The following is a 21,512-nucleotide window of genomic DNA, read 5'->3' as shown; positions in this document are numbered from 1 at the left end:
TTCTATTTTCTGGCTATTATAAATAGTGCTGTTATGGACATAATAATCCAGTTTTATAAGTATACACTGCACTATAGATTATAATGTCCATAGCAGCATTATGTATGTGTATGTATGTATATGTGTATATGTGTGTGTATATATGTGTATGTGTACATGCAAGTCTTCACAGACATATATAGCCTGGGGGGAATTGGTACTGAGACATACAAACCATAAAGTTAGACTTTCCAGGTGCTCCATTATTGTTCTAAAGTTTCCTGGTGAAAAGGCAGGAAGTAGAATTGCTAAGAGCACAGATTCTAGAGTTGGCTTCTTTGGGTTTGTAAACCAGTTTAACAGAGTACCAGCTCCATGTTAGGCAAGTCACTAATTTCTCTGGTTTCCTTCACTGAATGAATGGGGGCAATGACAACAGCTCCTTAATGCATTCAGAGTGAGGGTTAGGCCATGCAAACCACACGCCCCAGTGCTCACCAGATGTTAACCGTTATAATCACAACAGTGCACCAGATCATCATGGAAATAACTTTTAAGAAATTAGTGGTGCTATTAAAACAAGAAGTTTAGAAGATTCCTGAATCTGTTTTCCCACTAAGAGATATAACCCTTACTCTTGCTGAAAACAATACATGATCAAGCACAAAGACTGCACTGTTTTACACGGGGGCAGAAATACCTACTTTCCTGTCTGGCCATTACCACACAGTCACTGGCTGGGGAAAAATCTCTACTAACCCTCTGCTTCAAGACAGAGCATCCCTGCACCCAGGGATAAATAGCAGAATTAAGTTTCTTCCAATGGACACTCATTCTTTTTTTGCTATTACATCCTCTTGAACACAACACTAGCCACATGACAGAAGAAAAGTAACGGAAAATAAATAGAAAAGGCAACGACAGCTTCTCCAGCTTAATTGACTTATTTAACAAAGATACATCGTATATTATGGGCCAGGAACAGTTCTTAATCCCCTAAAAGTGGTAACTCATTTAATCTTCATAACAATCTTATCAAGAAGTATCTATTTATGATCTCCAATTTCAGATGAGATAACTGCGGCACAGAGAGGTTGAGTAATTTGACCGGTGTCACACAGCTAGTAAGTAGAGAGCTGATTTCCAAACCAGGCAACCTAGCTCAATGTTTAGTTTGCACCACTATGCTCTGCAACATCTTTTACTATGAGAAACACCTGACTGAAGTAAGACCTATTCCCAGGAACGAGAAGTAGAAGCATGATCAGTTTTGTTCTGAATACGGACCAATTTTCTTTAATCATACTACTATTTCATTAGCTTTAAGCCTCAAGAATAAGCTTCTTCCAAAGATGAGTGAAACAAGGAAGGTGGAAATCGTACCCTACTTTCAGTTTCATCTTAAATTTCCTTAATCAATTTCCATAAATGTAATATTAGCCGAGTCAAGCTTTTCAAGTTCATGATGAGGTTCTTCATATGTCCAGAAAGGATCCCTAACCTGACCATAAGAACTTTCACTTTCTTAACAATCACTCTTTCACTTTCAGTGAAACTGAGAAAGTAGAGCCTCTATGGAAAACCAAAATCCCAACTCTGAAAAATACTGCACAATTTATGTCTTCCTTGGAAGACCATGGTGCATGTTAACATTTTAAAATTTATTAATTACACAAACATTAGATACACACTTTTAAGATTTAAAACCTATGGATAAATTAAATGCAGCTCTACATTAATTTTTAAAGGCTCTGAAAAGTCCTGCTCTATAGTCACCTGACTAAATTTGTTTAATGTAAAATTTTAAAACAGTTTCTGTTGAAAGAAGAAATACACCCAGCAGAATCAGAATCAGCTTTTCCCCTATGGAGAGCCTATTTACCTACACTGGAAACCACTGCTCTAGATGTCTAACTGATCCACAGCACATCAATGCACTTGTTTCTTATTGTCCTAATGAAACCTTTTAATACAATCTTTGAAGCCTGTGATGGGAAAGATGACAGGTAATACTGTATAAATAACATGGGTAAGTGTAAAGATAATGAAAGAGTAACATTCGCTAACATTCCTGGGCATTCATCATGCTCCAGACATTAAGAGTTCGATGTGGATTACCTTACCGAATACTCAAAATAACCCACAAAGGCAAGTATTTATTATTATTTGTCATTTTGCAAAAAGAAGAAACTGGGTAATGTGCCCAGGGCACACACTTAACAAGAGGTCTAAAGCTGGGCTTAAAATCCAGGCCTTCTCAATCCAGAATCCATATGCCAATAACCACGCTGGACCGTCCCAGGGTGCCCCAGGCAATCATATCGGGCACCCATGTGGCACCCCTGGGAGAAAACTAGGAGGCTAATAATTATCACATAAATCTACCAAGAAAAATCTAGGAGTGGTAGATATGATTGGCTCACCATAATCTGTTTGTGTTAACACTTGATACTTTTGCTATTATCAAACCTTTCTGCTCGTATATGTCTCCTTTTTTTGTTTACTAAGGAGTGTAATTAGAACTTTTTTTCTTCCTCTTTATCCTAAAATAACTGCAGGGACAGCACATTTTCAAACCATGGCATATTCTGTAAGCAGTTGAAAATAATAAGATGTATCTGCAGTCAAAGCACTATTTCATATTCCCTTTCATTTTTCCATGGAAGGATTATTCAAACATCAATCCCTAATCCCAAAATAGAAAATGTGCTGTGCTTGTAAGTGAACAGTGCACGTTTTTGTATTGTTTTCTCCCGATTGCACCCTTTTCAAAGTGCTCATGTTAAGTTTCTGCAAATTGAATTATATTCTGACATACGGTCTTTTAAAGAGCAAAAGGGGAACCACGCAAAAAAGCACTAGGTTGAAAGACTGCAGACAGTTGCTAAAATATGGAATGCCGACTTCTAAAAAATGTACACTTTTCATGATCTGTTCTCAGAAGACAATATCAAAACAATCAGTAAGACATTTCTTCAGCTCCCTGTAGCTTCTCTATCTCTTGGTAACCTCCTTCAAGCATCTGAAGATGGAAAAAAAGAACAAATTGATCTGTAGCGTCTTCTTCCTTCACTCAGTACATACTTATTGCGTCGCTACTTGTCTAGATGCTGAGGCCTCTAGAGGTCATGAAAAGGGCGGACGAGGCCCGTGCCCTTAAGGAACTTATCTTTGACAGGGAGAAAACACACTCAAGAAATAATAAAACAAGCACATCAATAAAATATCACAGAGTGGTAAGCGCCATGAAGAAAACCACAGATAAGCCCCCGAGAGACAGTGGTGTGCCCAGAGATGAAGTGTGTGAGTGGGAGTGAGAGACGCCTGTGGACCGAAATCTCAGGCTAGACGTGAGCAAAAGCGCTTCCGAAAAGGTAACATATGAACTGAGACTAATAGAAGGGGCCAGGCGTGTGCATACTAAGCGCAAAGGCCAGAAGCAGGAATGACTTTGGAAGCCAGAGGAACCCAAAGAATAGCTTGTAGAGTGCAAAGCAGGGGCTGGGGCTGACAGGAGATGAGCTCCGGGGTCAGGGGAGGTCACAGCAGATTGATCAGAAGGCAGTCAGCCAAATATACAATCATTTACAGCTCTACATTCTAGCAGCAAACAAATGAAAATGCAAAAAAGGATACAGCATTTACAATAGCATAAAATATGAAATAGGGATAAATCTGGGGGAGGGAGTGCGGTGAAGGCCTGGAGGGGGTGGGAACAGGGTGGAAGGGGTCAATGAGGGAAAAAAGGGGGACATCTGTAATACTTTCAACAATAAAAATTTTTAAAAATAAATAGGGATAAATCTGTCAAAAGGCATGAAAGACCTGTACACTGAAAACTGTAAATATTGCTGAGAAGAATTAAAGATGACTTAAATAATTGGAAAGATAAAAAAAAAAAGAAAAAAAAAAAAAGAAGGTAGCTGGCCAAGGTAAGGAGACGAAGGAGCTCTCACGGCAACGGGGAGTCACAAATCTGCCCTGTGGGCTGACGCTGGTTTGTTTACGTTGCAAAAATCCTACTTTTGCTGCTCTGAGTAAAAAGGACTCTGAGAGGGCAAAGGAGACAGCAGAACCGGGAAGCTGATCCTCCTGTTTCACCGTCGCAGCTGCTGGCCTTGCTGTCACGATGCTCCATAAGTCTTCCCTGCTATCATCTCCAAGGTCATTCTTGGTGACAAATAAATTTGAGATGAATTTCCTTCCCTGTTTTATTATGGAATTATACAATCTTGCAAAGTTCTGATATATACTTCTCATATTCTTCGTTTTATTTCACTAACTAAAACAGCAGACGGGGCCACGGCTTGCCAATTTATTGTACATTCCTTCTTCAGAAATTCTGATGACTGGTAAGCAATACTTATTTCATTTTTTGAGCCACATTAATTTTAGCTTCTCTCTACTGTCACTATTCATCCTTATTTCATAAACTCAATTTATTACTTTGTATCCTGTCTGATTTACCTCCAAAGAACTACTCTTGTTTATTTTTTTCTCTCTTCTACTAGATGCCGAACACACCAAGGGCAGAGCTGTGTCTTAGGAATCATTCTATCTCTTATTTCTAGCATGGTGCCCAGTACAAAGTGCTTAGCCAACAGGTGCTGAGTGAATGAATGAATAAATGAATGAAGTAATGTACTAGACTGGTTCACACTGTTCTTTCTCAGTTCAACAAAAATGATAAAGTTGTCAAAGGAGTGCTTTATTATATTTCAAATTGGACACTTAGGAGATATGTTCCTGTTGCTGAGATTCATAAGTTCCCCAAATTTTCCTCTCCTTTTTATATGGATTTGTAATTTTCATCATTATGCTAGTATAATAATTACAAGCCATTCTGAATGACAACTGCTATCCAATTGCCCTATGAAATCTGTTTGGTCCTCAGGAACTAGTGATGTGTTAAACTCAACAGCAATATTAAATGTTGGATTTTCTCTTTTGCTCACTGTGGCAAAAACTTCTTATATTTTAACAAAACTTATCGCTCCTATAACAACTAAAAAAAGTCATTGAAAAATCTATACTATTTTTACTAGTTAACTTCATTATTATTTCAACAGTGAATTTGCCTTTTGAAATCAACTAAACTCAGTTGAAGTGGTTAAATATTAGCCCTGAATATTTTTTCCTAGAAAAAATTATAAATTGAGTTTGAAAGTTTCAATCACTGTCTGATGAGTTCACCAGAAATCTAAAGGGCACAAAATACTTCGCTGGGGGAGAAAGACACCGTCTGGTTGTAGACTATCAAGACTTTATTCCAATGGAAATGCTGAGCCTACAGTGTTCTGCTTTTTCTGTAAAAGTCATGCCAAACAGAATACATGGAAACTAGGTCCTGAATTCTCTGAACCATTAAGTAGCTAAGGGTCTTAGGAACTCAGATTGAACAGGGTACTCACAAAATAATAACAAGCAAGTTAATATTAGAGCTAAAATTTGAATCTGAGAAGTCTTAATTTCTGGTCCTACATTATCTTCACCACATAATTTGATACTGGACACATCACAGTGTCATGGTCAATTCACATAACATAAAAGGAAGGGACGATTAAAAAAACAATTCCGTGTATTTCTTCATGGGTCTTGCCTATCAATATAGAGATTTTTTTAACCTCTTGATCTTCACTTAGTCAATAACTTATACTTAAGTTCCTTTTAGTATACTTTTCCATTTACATAATGCTCCATAACTTCTACTTTACTTACCTTTAAAGTAGAATTTGATTAAGAAAATAAATGTAGCTAAATTCCAAATAACATTTCCCTCTTGTATTACAATTAGGTCATATTTAAATGAAGACTTAATTCACAGCTCCTAACAAACTGTTACAAAACAGTATGATTGCTACAATCCCTTAACTGGAAATAGTTTACTAATTACATTATCAAATTCACTGTATGCTATATTGAAAGTTTATTTAAGAGGCTCTCAACTACAAAAAAACCCACCACTATTCAGAGGAATTCATTTCAAATATAATATTCCCAAATGCAGACCATAAGGCTGTAACTGATTAAAGAAAAATAGCAGTTGTAAACATGTCAATATATTCCCAAATATCTGACATTATCCAGACATTAGCTTCTAATTTTAGATATAATAAATTTACTCTTCAAATTAAATAGTTGACTTATGATATCATTCAGATTTTATCTAGATGTGGAAAAATTTAGTATCCATGTTTAAAACAAATGATATCTAGAGTCCTCTGCAGAGAGGATCACTGAAATTAAATTACAATTCCAGGAGCATTAGGGTTTAATGAGAAATAAACCCACATTCTTTTATATATGGAAAAAATACTAGGACCAATGAACCCTTATTGGCAGCCTTTCATGGTGGGAAGTAGAAAATTGCAACAAAAGAACACTGTTGACTTTGACTGTACATGTTTTAACTCCATTAGGAATTCACAGCTGTTAAACGTGATGATCCTTCTGTGGTCACATATGGTGTAGTCAAGACTATCCCTGATTTATGAATGGGCTCTATGTGCCATGAATCAATTTTTTTAAAAAAATGAGAATTAACTCAATATTTGACTCTAAATAAACATATTTTATGTAATTTTTATTGCTTTTTAACAGCCAAATTTATTAGTTTCCCATAGTCAACATAAATAAAGAGAAATTATCAAAATATAAACTAGTTTTGTTCATAGACAGCATGTATATTCATGAACTCATTAATCTTAATACCTTGGAAGTTAAGTCCTGTCACTTAAAAAACGCCATCTATGTTTCTTAAAATATTTTGGAGTTTTAGAAACAAAGGAAACATTGCAGAATTTCATGGTATTATTATACATATTTTCCTCTATGAAAAAGACAGACAGAAAATATGACACTTTATATGGTGATGACTAGTGTTGTGATTGCTAATCATGTCATTCACAGTCATTATTAAATAACTTTAATACTCAAAGAGATCTAATTATTAATCACAACCTGTGTATGTATTTCAAATAACAAATGATATACTGGACTTCCATGTTTCTTAGAAATGCTGGGATGTGTTGTCCACATTCCTGCAAACAGCACATTAAGGTGGGGCTGACCTTCTTGGGCATTTCCTGGTGTCCTGTGGTCACTGTCTGCCTGCAGCACTGTTCCCCTGTTTCATCATGTGGGGAGGTGGGAGTAGGCTATGGAGCTTCTGTTAAAAAAATTAGAGAACTTTAAAAAATACTGTATTTACTTTAGATTTTCCAAAACACACTGAACTGAACAGGTACAGGAGATTATGAGTGGGGCTGGGGCGTTAGTCAGTATGAAGGAATAGGCTATCCTGATGAAGATGTACACAGGAATAGAAGAGAGGAAGGGTTAATACATGAAGCATGTATACGGAGGAAATGCACGTGAAGGGCTACACACTGTGAGTGAAAACATAAGGACTGTGGTACAGATGAGTCAATCAGTCAAGTCTTCACGAATTTCCCTGAGCACCTATGCTTTCTGAGAAGAGATTGCTGTAGCAAATCACTGGAAACTTCCCTGACATTAACACTTACTCATTAATCAATACTGTTTTAGTATTGCTGCCCAATGAATCACTAACAGACAAATGAGGACCAGCTCTAGGAACAACAGTCAGAAAGGGAAGAGCTGTCAACCATGTCACAGAAATTGATATGAATACCCCCAGTGAAGTGTAGAGCAGCCTCTTAAAATGACAGAGCTATCTTCAAACATTTAAAGGGGTGCCCCGTCTCAGGAAACCTAGGCTTATTGTATGAGGTGCTAACAGGCTGACCCAACCTCAGAGGAGCATACCCCAGGTCTTGAGAACCAAAGACTACACCATCTGAGTGGCAGGGCTGGTCACAGCAGAGCCTAAGCGATGTCTAGGTAGTGATACAGTCAGAACCCTCAGTACCAGAGGGCAGTGGGTAGAGAGCCCCGGAGTTGGGAGGTCTAAGGACAGAGCCCATGGTCCATGGGGTTGCTGCACCCAACCCAGAGATGCTAGAGGGGTGCTCCCCCAAAGTGCATTTCCTCCCTCCTGCGTTTAAGCCTTTGGTAACCTATTCCCCAAACACTGCCGTGGCTGTACTTGAGACTTGTTTAAACTAGGTATTACTAAAAAGACAAGAGCTTAAGTCATTCAGTTTACACAACCATTCACTGGCTGTTTTTCTACTCATAGATCACTATGCTTTGTCAGTACTGGGGTTGCCGAGATGAATGAAAGACGCCTTCCTCAGGAGCTGCAAAAGAACCAGCCTGAGGCGGGGCCAAGGAAGGGCACGATTTTCTCAGCTCCTGTTGCTTCCTGTGCTATTACTGATTTTCTTCACCAACAATAACCTTGATTATTTAGTACCGTACATTTGAATAAGCTCGAGGTGTTTAATTTCATCACGCATCCAGTCACAATAAATGCTCATTCATCAAATCCACACTGAGCACCAATTATGCGCCAGAAGCTCTTCTAGTTGTTGGAAATATAACACCCAGAACCCCTGCCTACACTTCCATTACATACATGAGGAGCATAGGAAATGTTTCTGTTAATAATGAATTGTAAAGTCTGAATGCAAAACACCGATTTTAAAAATATCCTAATGAATAGTATTATGCAGGCACTGTTTGTTACTCAGTAGGAAACAATTTTATTGTTCAAACACTTAACAAAGTGAACAGTCAAAAATAAGGTGAGCAATGAAATTACCCAACACATTTCACGTGAAATCTACATTAAATACTCCTAAAAATATTGGCAAAAATCAGAGATTGATTAAGTTATAATGTAGGAATGGAAAAGCAAAGAAATGGTAAAAATTATGCATTCTATATTAAACTTCTGATGGAATATATATACCTCTGTTCTTTCCTTCCCAAAAAGACTCTTAGCCCAAAAAAGCCATTAAAAAAAGAGCCCTAAGGGCCTAAGAGAGGGAATATAGATTTTCTGTTAAACACTATATCATTCTTCATGCCGAGACACAGAGGAGCAGACGAGGGCTTCCACACACAGACTCTCTAGCTGTGTGACACTTGGCAAAGTACTGACTTCCCCAGTGCCTCTAAAAGGGAGGTAAAAAAAAAAAAAAATCGTACGAACTTCATAGGGTTAAAGCAAGAATTACATGAGCTAATACATGGAAAAGATTTAAGGCTTTTTAAAGCACTTAAGTGTTTGCTACCATTTCTGTTATTAAGTTGAAGAGCAGCGCTGTAACAATGCATGTCAAAATCTTTACTGATAGAGGTTCTCCGAATACCTTGAATAAAGAATTCTGAACCCAGCACTTAAGCTTGGTCATTAATCTCAGCGCCGAATACTCTCCAGGCAGGCCAGTGGCAGGCCAGGCTGCCCTCGCTGGTGCTCATACGTTTCTCCTCACAGCAACGTGCAAACGCCAGCCCCGAAGTGTGCTGCCAGGGTCCCCCAGCTTCGTAATCGCCACCACTTTTTTTCTCCCATTTTGACAGTATAGATTCTGTTCTGCTGTTTGGCAGAGATCGTTTGGCTTTGCACAGTGGAAAAAGCTATTACCAAACCATTCCAGCCAAAACGTGTGATATTCAGCAGCAGAACTTTTCTGCCAAGTACAAGCTGAACAACTCCTTCCTTCATTCCCCTCATGTATTTCACACACAGTCTCAGACGAGGCGAAACCCAGAGTTTGAAAATTATCTGGTAAATGTTTGAAGTAAATTATGCATCTGTGTTTCAGGTATCCAGAGTATTACGGCCCATTTTAGAAGGAAAATGTCTAAACTTTATCCTTGCAAGCAGCGAGCGGGAAAACACAGAAGATAGGAATCTGTGCGAGGTGAGCGTACCAAACCTGAACTCTGGACAAATGTGCATTTGCATTTTGGCCTTTGCAGAATTAATCAACACTACAATCTGTTTTGATAATTCCACACTATTTGCTCGTCCTTCCAACAACAAGATGCAAAAAAGCCCATGGTAGAAGAACAGACTTTAAATAGGTGTTTCAGGAATCATGGGTTTTACCCTGAGCTTACTACATTATCTTTATTTGGCCAAACGTTTGTAAAATGCGTCACATGCACAGGGTCACAATCTGGTTCTAGGAAAAAAGATGTCTCTGTATTAAGCCATCAGATTTATCTAGGAATCAAACATATACCCACAACCCACAAGTTACAAATATCCATCAATTGAATCCATGTGTGTGAGAGGGCTTTGCTAAAGAAAGCTCCATTCAAATTCTAATCCGTATCCAACTGGCTGCACTGGAAGTTTCTTCAGGGAAGTGATAACCTCTTTCTCATCTTTATAACACCAATATCTGAGAATCAAAGGAGATTCGTTTATCGGCTAAACAAACGTAATTAAAGCACAGCTCCCAGGCTAAGCAGCAGAAGGCTGGCTATTGGACTCTTAGTCCAGATTTCTTAAATGAATCATGTGTCTCCATATAAAGAATTAAAATGCAGGGTGAAGCGTCATTTTCAGTAACCATAATCTAAACTATGTATTACTGCTTTAAAGAAAAGTATTGATCAAGTATCAGCATACCACTATGCTGCAGACACAAAGAGCTCCAGAAAAGCCTACTACATAAATACATTTAAAAACTAAATTTAATTATATAATAGATTATATCTGTAAAGCAATCACACAAATGAACTAAAATACTCAAATTTTGGATTATGCTTTAGTTATTTTGTCCCAAATGAAAGGTAAAATGGATGGCTTAAATTGTTTGGAAACATGTTTGGGGGATTTAAATCATGAATTTTAGTAATACACTTACAGAATTATTGAAAAAACAACAACAAAGTATGACCTTAAATAAGACAATTTAAGATTTGACTTATATTCCAAAATTTAAGAGAAAGAAGAAAATAGAAAGAAATTTACACTTTCAGGTTTAAACTAATTTTAACTTACATGCTGTCAAATAGGTAATGATAAAATCTGACCATAAAATGTAACGTGTCTCATGTATAAAATACCAGCAGTAACTTTGTGCATTCTATGAGTATTGAAAAAACCCAGCATTTAAACAACAAACTGTGATCTTTGTTTTAAAATTACTAGGTTTCCTTCACTGTATTTAGACTTGGGCAATATGCATATATCCAAGCTTCATGTAAATATTCATGTGTAAACAATAGCCTTACAGTATATGCTTTTCAATCTCTGCTGAACTGTTCACTGGATGCTCTGCCCATAACCTTCACAAAGTACACCCAATGCTCACGGGTCTTTGTCAAATAAAAATCTGTTTCAGAAAATAGTAGAGTTAGAGTGACTCCTTAACTAATCCATCTCTTCGGTAAAATAAAAACGTGAGTTTTCAGGATCAAATATGATCATGTCACCTGAGTGCTCAATTTCAACAAATGCCTGCACTAACACTCAAACTAATAGGGATGCCAAGATTTTGAGGAGATAATAATAGACATATACTTCACTGAGTAATGCAATAAAAGAACTGCATTTATTAGCATTTTAGCATACCAAATAGCACATTTGTAAAAAGAATAAAAACCAATTATAAATATGTACTGAAATTTTTTGTTAGCTTAGAGTATAAACTGCAGCAAATAAACCTCAAAACTAAAAACTCATGTTGTCACATCAGACATTCATAGTTTAAATAAAGGGAGAATGCAGCTTTGAAATAGGATACCTTGAGGCTCTTGAATTTGGAACCAGTTACCTTTGTAGTGCAAAGGAAGTTACTCAACTACAACTGATAAACAGATGGGCAGCTATGGAGAACCTCTGCCTCCGCAATCTACGCATTCCAGGGCTAGGAGCTGCTCCTCCACCTGCCTTTGCAGCAGAGCTGTTCAAGGGCTAAAACGAGCCTGTGGGACGTGCCACGCACATCTGGGATTAGAATGCAGCAGAACTGCCTGAAGTTAAATGTCCTTATTTATAGAATTTGTGCAAAGCAGAGGACAGGCCTTGACACCAAACAGACAAGCTCTTCATGGGGCCTGAGAATTTAGAAAGCTAAGTGCAATACAAAAATATAACTCTAAGGACCGCAGGGTAACAGTGGTAACAGAATCAAAACTCTCAGCTTTTTAAAGTTTAAACTATTCTCTAGGAACAGTCCACGAAAATGGGAAAGGAAACAGAGTCAAGATTTCCAGGTAATAAAAATGATATGTTTTATTATTCTGATTTTAATTGCAAGAATAATATAATAATATATACACACACCTTATTCACACATACCTAATTCTAAATAAAATAATTTTTGAAAAATATTAGAGTAATTTAGATATTATCTAGGGAAACAAGGAATAATTTGATAAGATATACATTGCTTTGAGCCTACTTTCATACCTGTATTACTACATTTTAATCTTGAAACTTTTCATTGTCTAAAAGCTTAAATAAATGGCTCATCATTGTGAGATGGTTATATCTGATTACAGAATAATTTGTCAGAGATCCCCAAATAATTTGAAAAGAGAAGCCAATTGGTATAAATAAAACAATATCCTTTCTCATGGAAGAAAAGCAAATATTTTTAGAATATATGAACTTCCTAGAATTACTAGTCAACTCTTTCTTTTGAATATAAGGAGTTCCAAAGATTAATTTTCTTTACAGAATACTGACATCTGCAGGAAAGGCCCTCTTTTGGACACCTTTATGGTTACAGAAGTATAATGGGAATGAAGATCTGTTTGCATTCCAAAAATCCACCAGAGATACATTAATTCCATCTTATTTTTTATGGGTCAAACATGCAACAGAACTAAGGATCATGGCAGGAATTAAGAGATGAAATACCATCTAAAGGTTTAGAAAGACAATAATGATCATAATACACTTTTTAAAGAAAGGCAGTTTTGTAATTAAAAATAGGTTAGTTAATTCTGGCCTTGTAGAAATAGTCCTATAATTAATAGATGAAAATAATTGTATTCAGTATATTAAATCATTAATTAGTGTTCTAGCCATTTTTCTAACCACTAAAGTGCATGCAAAATTTGGACTATAAGCAGTAAATAAACCTTCACCTTGAAAACATGTCTACATTTTTGTCTTTGTTTTATTTTTGCATTAGCCGGATAGCTCTGCATTAACTATTCTTCATTTCTGTCCTCTATTTTTTTAAAATATATCTTTATTGATTTCAGAGAGAGGAAGAGAGAGAGTCATTGATCAGCTGCCTCCTGCACGCCCCAGATGGGGGCATCGAGCCCACAACCCGGGCATGTGCCCTGACCGGGAATTGAATCTTGATCTCCTGGATCCTAGGAGATGCTCAACTGCTGAGCCACACCTGGCCGGGCTGCCCTCTATTTTGAATACTGATGCAATTATCCTAAATTCTGAATGTCAGTGCTGGTTTCTACCTTCCTACATAGGAAGGGCTCAGAAGCAGCCATATAGTGCAAAGGTGGGCTAGGGAGCTAATAAAAGCAAACAAACCTGTCTTGCATACTAAGAACAATATTTTTACTTAAAGCATAGGCTCATTTGGTGGGGGTGAGGGTAAAGTAACAATGAAAATTATAGAGAGGAAAATCTTTCTCCACTCTCATGCTACCAGAAACCTCTGGTCTTTAGTTATTATCAGCTGAGGTTCAAAAATCAAACAACTGGACATACTTCCAGAAAACATAAGGGCAGAGCTCCAACCAAAAGCTGCCCCCCTTTGCATGTGAGTATAAGACACTGCAGCCTGTAGACATGCATCCCAAACATTGGCACTGCCTGCATGTTGGTGACTGTGCTGCAACAAAAAACTTTCTTGAACTTACCCACTTAATGGGTGAGTTCAAAAAAGTAGAGATTCAATGACATTTCAGAAGTAGGTCTCGCCCGGCCGGGCTTGGCTCAGCGGTTGAGCGTCGACCTAGGATCCAGGCGATCGGGGTTCGCTTCCCAGTCAGGGCACATGCCCGGGTTGCGGGCTCGATCAATGACTCTCTCATCATTGATGTTTCTATCTCTCTCTCTCCCTCTCCTTTCCTGTCTCTGAAATCAATAAAGATATATTAAAAAAAAAAAAAAAGAAAAAAAAAAAGAAGTAGGTCCCAACATAAGGTTTGCTACTGTTGATTTATTTCATTTACACACGGAGGTGGACAAGGGAAGATTGGAATGGCTCAGAATGTGTCAAATATATTTATTTTTTGTTAGTATTTCCCAAATTTACCTGATCATAAGGATTTTCTTGTCTAACACTGCTTCTACATTTCTACCCAAGATCAACTAAGTCACAATCTCCAGGGGGGAAGGTAGAGAGCTAGATTAATAAGCATGTTTCTAATAACCAAAAAAATTGGGAAGCAAGCCCTGCTTTATTCTTTCCCCTTTTTCCTTTTGATCCCCTTAGCCCTTTTCTCTTCCCCCCTCACCCCTCACCTCTGACAACCAGAGATCTATTTTCTATATCTACAAGCTGTTGTTTTCGTTTTCTCTTTGTATTAGATTCTACATATAGGAGACGCCATATGGTATTTGCCTTTCTCTGTCTGACTTATTTCTCTTAGCATAATGCCCTTTAGTTCATCCATGTTGTTGTAAATGGCAAGATTTCATTCTTTCATATGGCTGAATACCATTCCTATATATACAGGATGTCCCCCCAAAAAGAATGCACACTTTAATAGCTGATTCTACTACATTTTGAAATGAAATGTATTTTAATAAATACTGCCTTAATTACTATTCCAAGTGTGTATACATTTGAGGGGGATACCCTGTATAGCTCACAATTTCTTTATCCATTCATCCATCAACAGGCATTTAGGTTGTTTCCATATCTTGGTTATTGTAAATAATGTTGCAATGAAAATGGGGGTGCATATTTAAAATTTTTAGTTTTCTTGTTTCTCTAAAGTGAATTTCTCAGAATTAAAACAAACACATATAAGGAATAAACTCTAGAAGAATACAACAAATGGAAGCCACCACAACAAAAATCTTTTCTGGTATGATTTTTAAAAAGATAGTGAAAATCTTCCTTAATGTGTGCTGGGAAATGGGGAGCACCTGTAGGAAACTGTCATCTCTGTGAAGTAACTTTGAAAGAAAGACTGGCCATGAACATCCAAGACTCTGGGGCAGCACAGATCCAGGGCACCTAGTGCAGCACCAAAATCCCAGCACAACCCTCATCCCCAGCTCCCCTGTATCAACAAATCGCTGAAAATCCCAAACTAAAATTCTTTGTAGCATACCAAAAAATCCCAAAGAAACTAAATATTCATCTCTAAAGTAAAAAGAATGAGAGCAATTTGTTTTTAGTTCCTTCCTTTCAGTGTCGACAAGATACAAATGATCACGTTTCACCTTATAACATTGCATGTGGGGCATGGGGTGTGAAAAGTTAAACAGTAAGGACTTTACTCTTTTCATTTTAAGGTGAAAAGAGATACTCTATCTTTGAAAAGTGATAAACTAAGATATACATTTCACAACTGGCTACACGAACAAAGTTGTTATAAATCACGGCTGCATTTTACTGCTCCAAATACCTTCTTAAAACAACTGAACCAGGCACCACTATTTACAGGCATAACGAAGCAGTTATAAAAAATAATTTACTAATACTTAAAATTGTTCATTCATACATCTAATAGAATAAAAGGATCTTCCTTTCCAATTACATCCTCAAATTATTTCCTACATTTTGAAAATTATTTAACACAGTTTTGGACGTACAGTTGGCTAGATACCTAAAGGCAACAATAAATATGTTAGGGTATGAAGCTGGTATATGGTTTACCATAATTTCTACTAAGCGCCTCAGATTGGTGGTTAATAAATGACTTTATGTTATAAATAAAAAAATTTAAATGCAGCAAAAGTTATAATAAAATGATAAGATGATATAAGAAACAGAAGAAAAAAATATAGCTGGCTTATTAAACCATTGATAGAAATCTTCCTTTTTTATTTTTGAAAACATTTCAAATCCATTGATTTTTAAACTGTTTTAACAACTGCGCTTGTCATTTCTCATGGAGGATGGGTAAATACACTGCAGTTTCACTTTAGAAAATACTTTTGAGAGACAGGACAGCAGTGGGGCCAATGTAATGAGGAGGAAAGGCCAGGGGCTTGGATTCCAACAGGACATGGTTGAGCCCCATTCTGCCCTGATCACAATGGAAATGACCTTGCTGTGTCTTTTCCTCTTAGTTTCTGTACCACACCACCCATCTCACACGATCACTGGGAAGGTTAAATAGGGTAACAAACATGCGAGTAGCTTCTAGAGGATCTCCTGCATAGTAGGCTCTTAACAAACACAGAGGAGTACTATTCTGGAAGAAAAATACCTTCATTTTAAACATGATTTAAAGCCTAAAGTCAAAAGTCAGAATTATTACTCCTGGTTGTGCAAATTGATAAATTTTGATCATGGGATATTCACAACTTATGCAAAATATACTTTAGTTCATTATAAAATAGAGATAATCTACTCTGTGCCTATCTAAAATAAATTGCTTGAGCATCCAATTAGATACTGCATGTAGAACAGAAAAAGCAGTATAAATGTAGTATAACTAATTCCAAATAGCAGTCATAAAATACTTTTTAAAATTTAAGAAAAAGAGTAAGAAAAATTTTAGCAATTAACTTTTTCCCTCTATTAATCAACTATGATATCCTTTCAGTTTCATGGGCCAATTTATTATCCTACAATTAACTAAAATTATATAGCTACATCATGACCTCTAAGATTATTTCTGGTTCTTAAATTTTATAATTTAGACACCCTCCTATAAAAACTGCTCACCCAGACTCTAAATCAGAACTCAAGGAAGTGAAGGCCTTGTATCTATCCAGTTTCGGTAACACCCCTCAATAATAACCTACGTCCTGGATGCTACTTACCTCGAAAGCCTCAACTCCTATGACATACCACTTTGTCTTATAATTTATAGTTAGTCCGTTGTGATACTGTGTTTCTACTATTTTCAAATGCTTTCCGATCTGCCTAGAAGACTCCCTTTTTATTTGCCTTTTGTCAGGTCACTTCCCATTGGCCCATGAAATGGCCTATCTGCATGTCTCTTTCTCTTGGTAAATACATTACTGGACAGAAGGGACCACATTCTTCTCTGATCTTTCATCATAGCACACAGTGCTTGACCCACAACAGATATTTAATGTTAAATTGAACCAGTAAAGAAAATCAGGACAATCTTTGAATCTTCCAACAAATTCCTAGACTATTTGGTACAGCCTGGGTCAGATGCCTAAATGATTACAGCCGCTGCTATCAGTGAGTCTGAGGACCCTCCCTAACATTACTAGTGGGTAGCCTACAGTCAGGGTACCCAGCACTTCAGAGGTAGTTTTCACATAAACAACAAATAACATCATTCTAATGCATCTACCAACCACCAGAGTTTTCTTTGTGCCAGGCAACTAATCTTAGCCTTGGCAGTTCAACATGCCCAAATCTCATGAGATTTACAAACAATTGTAATGCCATTCTCGACAGTTATTTCATCTTTGACACAGCTATTTTATTTTTAGATGTTTCCAGTCATGTTCCACAAATAAAATTTCCAGTTTCTCAGTACAGATACTCACCAAAATGCACAGCCAAAAAGAAACAAAATAAAGTCTCCCCTTGTGAGATGCCCTAACTCTTGCCATATTTAAATAAAATACCTCCAAGAGCTCCAGAAGCCAAATGTGACTCACTGCTCTCTACCTGGTTGCCAGGCCCTGGCAATTTTTAGAACCCTGAGATGAAATGGCAGATGATATTTTAAAAGCATGGTAATACACACACACACGCGCACGCACACACACACACACACACACACACACACAGTGCACCCGTTCTTGCACATGTCTTTTAATAAGTGATGGTAATGCTCCAATGAAATCTGTGTTCCCTGCCTCCTCAAACCTGGGTGGCCCCTTGTAACTACCTTGGTCAATAACTTGCAATGGAAGGAGTGCTGCCTGACTTCTGAGACTGGATAATAAAAAGGAGACTGGCCTCAGATTGGCCTCAGATTGGCTTACCCACTAAATTAAGACACTTGCTCTTGGAACCCAGCCACCTCATTGTGAGGAATCCAGGCTACAGGAAGACGCCCCAGGTGGGCATACCAACCAAACTCTAGCGGCTGCCCCCACCAACCAAATCTGAGTGAATAAGACTATAGGTAATTCCAGCCTCCAACATTCGAGTCTTCCAGTTGAGACCCATAGAAACCATCAGAGAAGTTAAATGGTTATTGCTGGTTTTTTTTTAAATCATTACCCAAGGATATTTTTTCCATTGCTTTTCAAAGAGAGTGTAAGGGGGGGGGGGGGGTAGGAAGAGAGAGAGAGAGAAAGAGAGAGAGAGAGAGGGACAGGGAGAGGGAGAGGGAGAAAGAGAAACACTGATGTGAGACACATCAACTGGTTGCCTCCTGCCCCCAACTGGGGCAGGGATTGAGGCTGCAACTGAGGTACGTGCGCTTGGCCCGAATAGAACTCAGGACCCTTCAGTCAAAGGGTCGATGCTCTAACTACTGAGCCACACTGGCTAGGGCAAATGATTATTGCTGTTTTAAGCCACCAAGTTTTGGAATGATTTGTTATGCAGCAATAATCAAAATAGATTTGGCAGGCTGCCTAGCATTTGAAATATCAATTTACAACTAAATTTAAGGCATCTGAGACCTCTTATACTTCTTGGGCAATTTTTTTTTTATTGACAGAGTATCTGGAACTGACCAGTCTGAACTTCCTATTCCTATAGCAAATATTGCTGTTGTAAAAGAATTAGGAAAATCATTCAGAAACAACTGTGCTAAATTCATTAACTATTTAACAAAAGTCTCCAGATTGTTTTGAAGCCCTCCACAATATTTCCTTACCTATGTTTTCAACTATATTTCTCCAAAAAGTTTTGAAGAAAGGGTATTGCTGTTTGTTGTTGTTTTCAAATCTACTTTTTGTTTTCAATGAATGTGAATTCTCTTTGGCAGAAAATACACAATACTGTAAATCTCAGACTCTTCTACTTTCCTATTGTCTCACAATTGAGTCTTTACCCATTTATTTGATTTTAATTTATCTATATAAGCACGTGTCTCCATTCAATTTGTTCGACTGGTAAAAGAACAACAACAAAACAACAAACCTCCTCTAAAACACTTTGTTAACTTAGTTTTACTTAGAATTCTCTTCCCACCTCTCCTCAGATCTCCAGCCCACGCTACGAAGTTATTCACCAGCGAACACATCCACAAATATTCTACGTCTTCCTAGAACACACCAGTTGGAAGTCTTACGCCCATCTGCTAAATAACACATTCCTGAAGTCAGAATAAGCCCATTTCCTCTCTTGATTATTTATCTTTCATATATGTTTCAGTTTCCTACCCATAATATGTGGATGATTATTGTACATGGCTCTTAAGGTTGTTCTGAGGATTAATTGAAAATATAAGCACTTAACAGGTCAAAGCATACCTATGATTATTCTTACATTTACATGTTCTCTTCACAATTGTATTCAAGCTTTTACTGAGCAGGGTTTTGCCTCGCCTTGTGTACAATCAATTACTTACTACTCATTGTACATGATTATCTGCAGAGAGAGGAGGTCAGGATATTAAACCATTAAGTTATTTATTGACAGTTAACATCCTCAAGTTCAAGGAATGCCTACAATTTAAAATGTAGCCATAAAACTAGAAAAACAATCCTCTTCCAACATCCCAAGCTTTTATTAATTTTGACAAAACACATGAACATTTAGGAAGCCAAGTTAAGATGGTATAACTAGAACAATAAACAATTTTAGAAATTAGAACTTCATCTTTAGGGTAGACGTCCAGTGAACACTCTCTTTCCCAAGAAAACTTCCTGCAGCCATTTCTCTTAATTTAAACAGGTACCAGGCAAAAATATAAGGTTAGCTTTGGCAATTTCTCTGGACTCAAAAGGACAGAGGTCAATAGATGATTTTGACAACAAGGTCAGGCTTGGAATGTATATTTGAGTAATATAACGATGAAAGCCTAAGTAATCTGGAGGTGATAAGGAATGATATAAACGACAATGATTATGACCACAGCGTTCACTTTCTGAAAAAGTAAATCTCCATTTGAATATTTATAATCTGTATTGTTAAAAGACTTACTTTAAAAGGCTAAGGAAGAATGTTTAAAAACATATATTATTGTTGTAGAAAAGAACCTCATCAGTGTTATAAAATTATAGAAAAAAAATAACATTGAGGTGATTAATCTTAAAAATCAGCTGTAAAAAAGAAGGCTCTCATGCCCTTTGGGACAGGATGGATGGACATGGAGAGTGTTATGTTAAGAGAAATACGCCGGGCAGAGAAAGACAAGTACCACATGATCTCACTCTTATGTGGAATCTAATGAACAAAGTAAACTGATGAACAAAATAGATTCAGAGACACAGAAGCAGGGAACAGACTAACATAACAGTCTCTCAGAGGGAAGGCCAGGTGGGTGGGTGGGGGGATTAACTAAATTTATTTGCATATATGCATAACCCATGGACATAGACAACCGTGAGGCGAAGGCCTGAGGCAGGGGTGGGGTAGAAGGGGTCAATGGGGAAAAAAAGGGCATCTGTAATATTTTCAACAATAAAGATAATTTTTTTAAAAAAATCAATGATATAAAATTTATCACAAGGAAAATTACAATGTAAAGGGTGAAAGGGTTTAGAAATTAATGGTTACAATATACCGCCCCTAAGGAAAAAAAATTCTGTCACAAATCAACTATTTTAAAAGTTTCATATAAAGTGAATATTCAGAATTGGGTGATTAATTCCAAATTGGGGAAAAGGTCTATGTATACTGATGATCACGCTTGTACGAGGTATCGCAGAGAACTGAATGTCTCCAAATGAAAATATAATTGATTAAATTATTGCTCATTTTCTTAATATAATGTTACATAACATGAAGTTGTTTACAAAGATTTATAGTAACTCAGAAAATATTGAAGGTATGTTTAGTGAGTATACACATATATACATATTTAATAGGACCACAATCAAGCAAATTTATGCGTAATAACTGGGCAGAAATATAAAAGAGGTTCCTTGGATTATGGGTGTCTAGTTGACATTTTTCTTTTCACATTTTTCATTATTTTACCAAATATCTTTTATAATAAAATATTTTAATTTCCCCTTTTTCTTCTTACCCTCTTTCCCTTTTCCCTCCACTCTTCTTCATTCACAAGTTAGCATACCAATTAATAGTTTGGTTTCTGGATTCCAAAAGAACTGGGTTTAAATTACACATCAATCACCTCACAGTGTGAATTTATGTAAGTCAGTAACTTCCCGTGTTTTCCCATCTAAAAATTAGCATAATAATAGCATCCCCATCTCCAATTGCTAGAAAATTAAATGAGATAATAGAAATAAGGTTCGTAGCATTGTGCCTGCCATATGGTCATCACTCAACAAACAGGAGCTGCTGCTTTGCATTTTCTTGCCTGGCATTTCTCCCTCTCGGTACTACCCTGCCTCCCTTGAGAAGTTCAGTATTGTTAACAGAGGCGGACGGCACATCCAACATTACCTAACCGAGGTGTGTGTTCTT

At 37.1% G+C, this 21,512-nt stretch overlaps 1 protein-coding gene across 4 annotated transcripts in view; it reads right to left on the bottom strand.

Annotated features, from left to right (window-relative positions):
• PRR16 (proline rich 16) overlaps nucleotides 1–21,512 on the bottom strand; it is a 227,204-nt gene that overhangs the window by 116,634 nt on the left and 89,058 nt on the right. The window contains exon 1 of one of the 4 annotated variants that reach the window (XM_087815509.1): nucleotides 7,050–7,111. The exons of the other annotated variants lie outside the window; for them this stretch is intronic. Within the exon in view, the coding sequence (XP_087671635.1) occupies nucleotides 7,050–7,061 (12 nt within the window). The 5' untranslated portion in view covers nucleotides 7,062–7,111. Of the gene's footprint in view, nucleotides 1–7,049; nucleotides 7,112–21,512 lie in introns of those variants that run through there. 4 annotated transcript variants of the gene reach the window in all.

This window comes from Miniopterus natalensis, chromosome 3, assembly GCF_054644295.1.
Source record: "Miniopterus natalensis isolate mMinNat1 chromosome 3, mMinNat1.hap1, whole genome shotgun sequence".
Taxonomy (NCBI): Eukaryota; Metazoa; Chordata; class Mammalia; order Chiroptera; family Miniopteridae; genus Miniopterus; species Miniopterus natalensis.
Note: the sequence above shows the minus strand (reverse complement) of the source record. Positions and strands in the feature narration are given on the sequence as shown.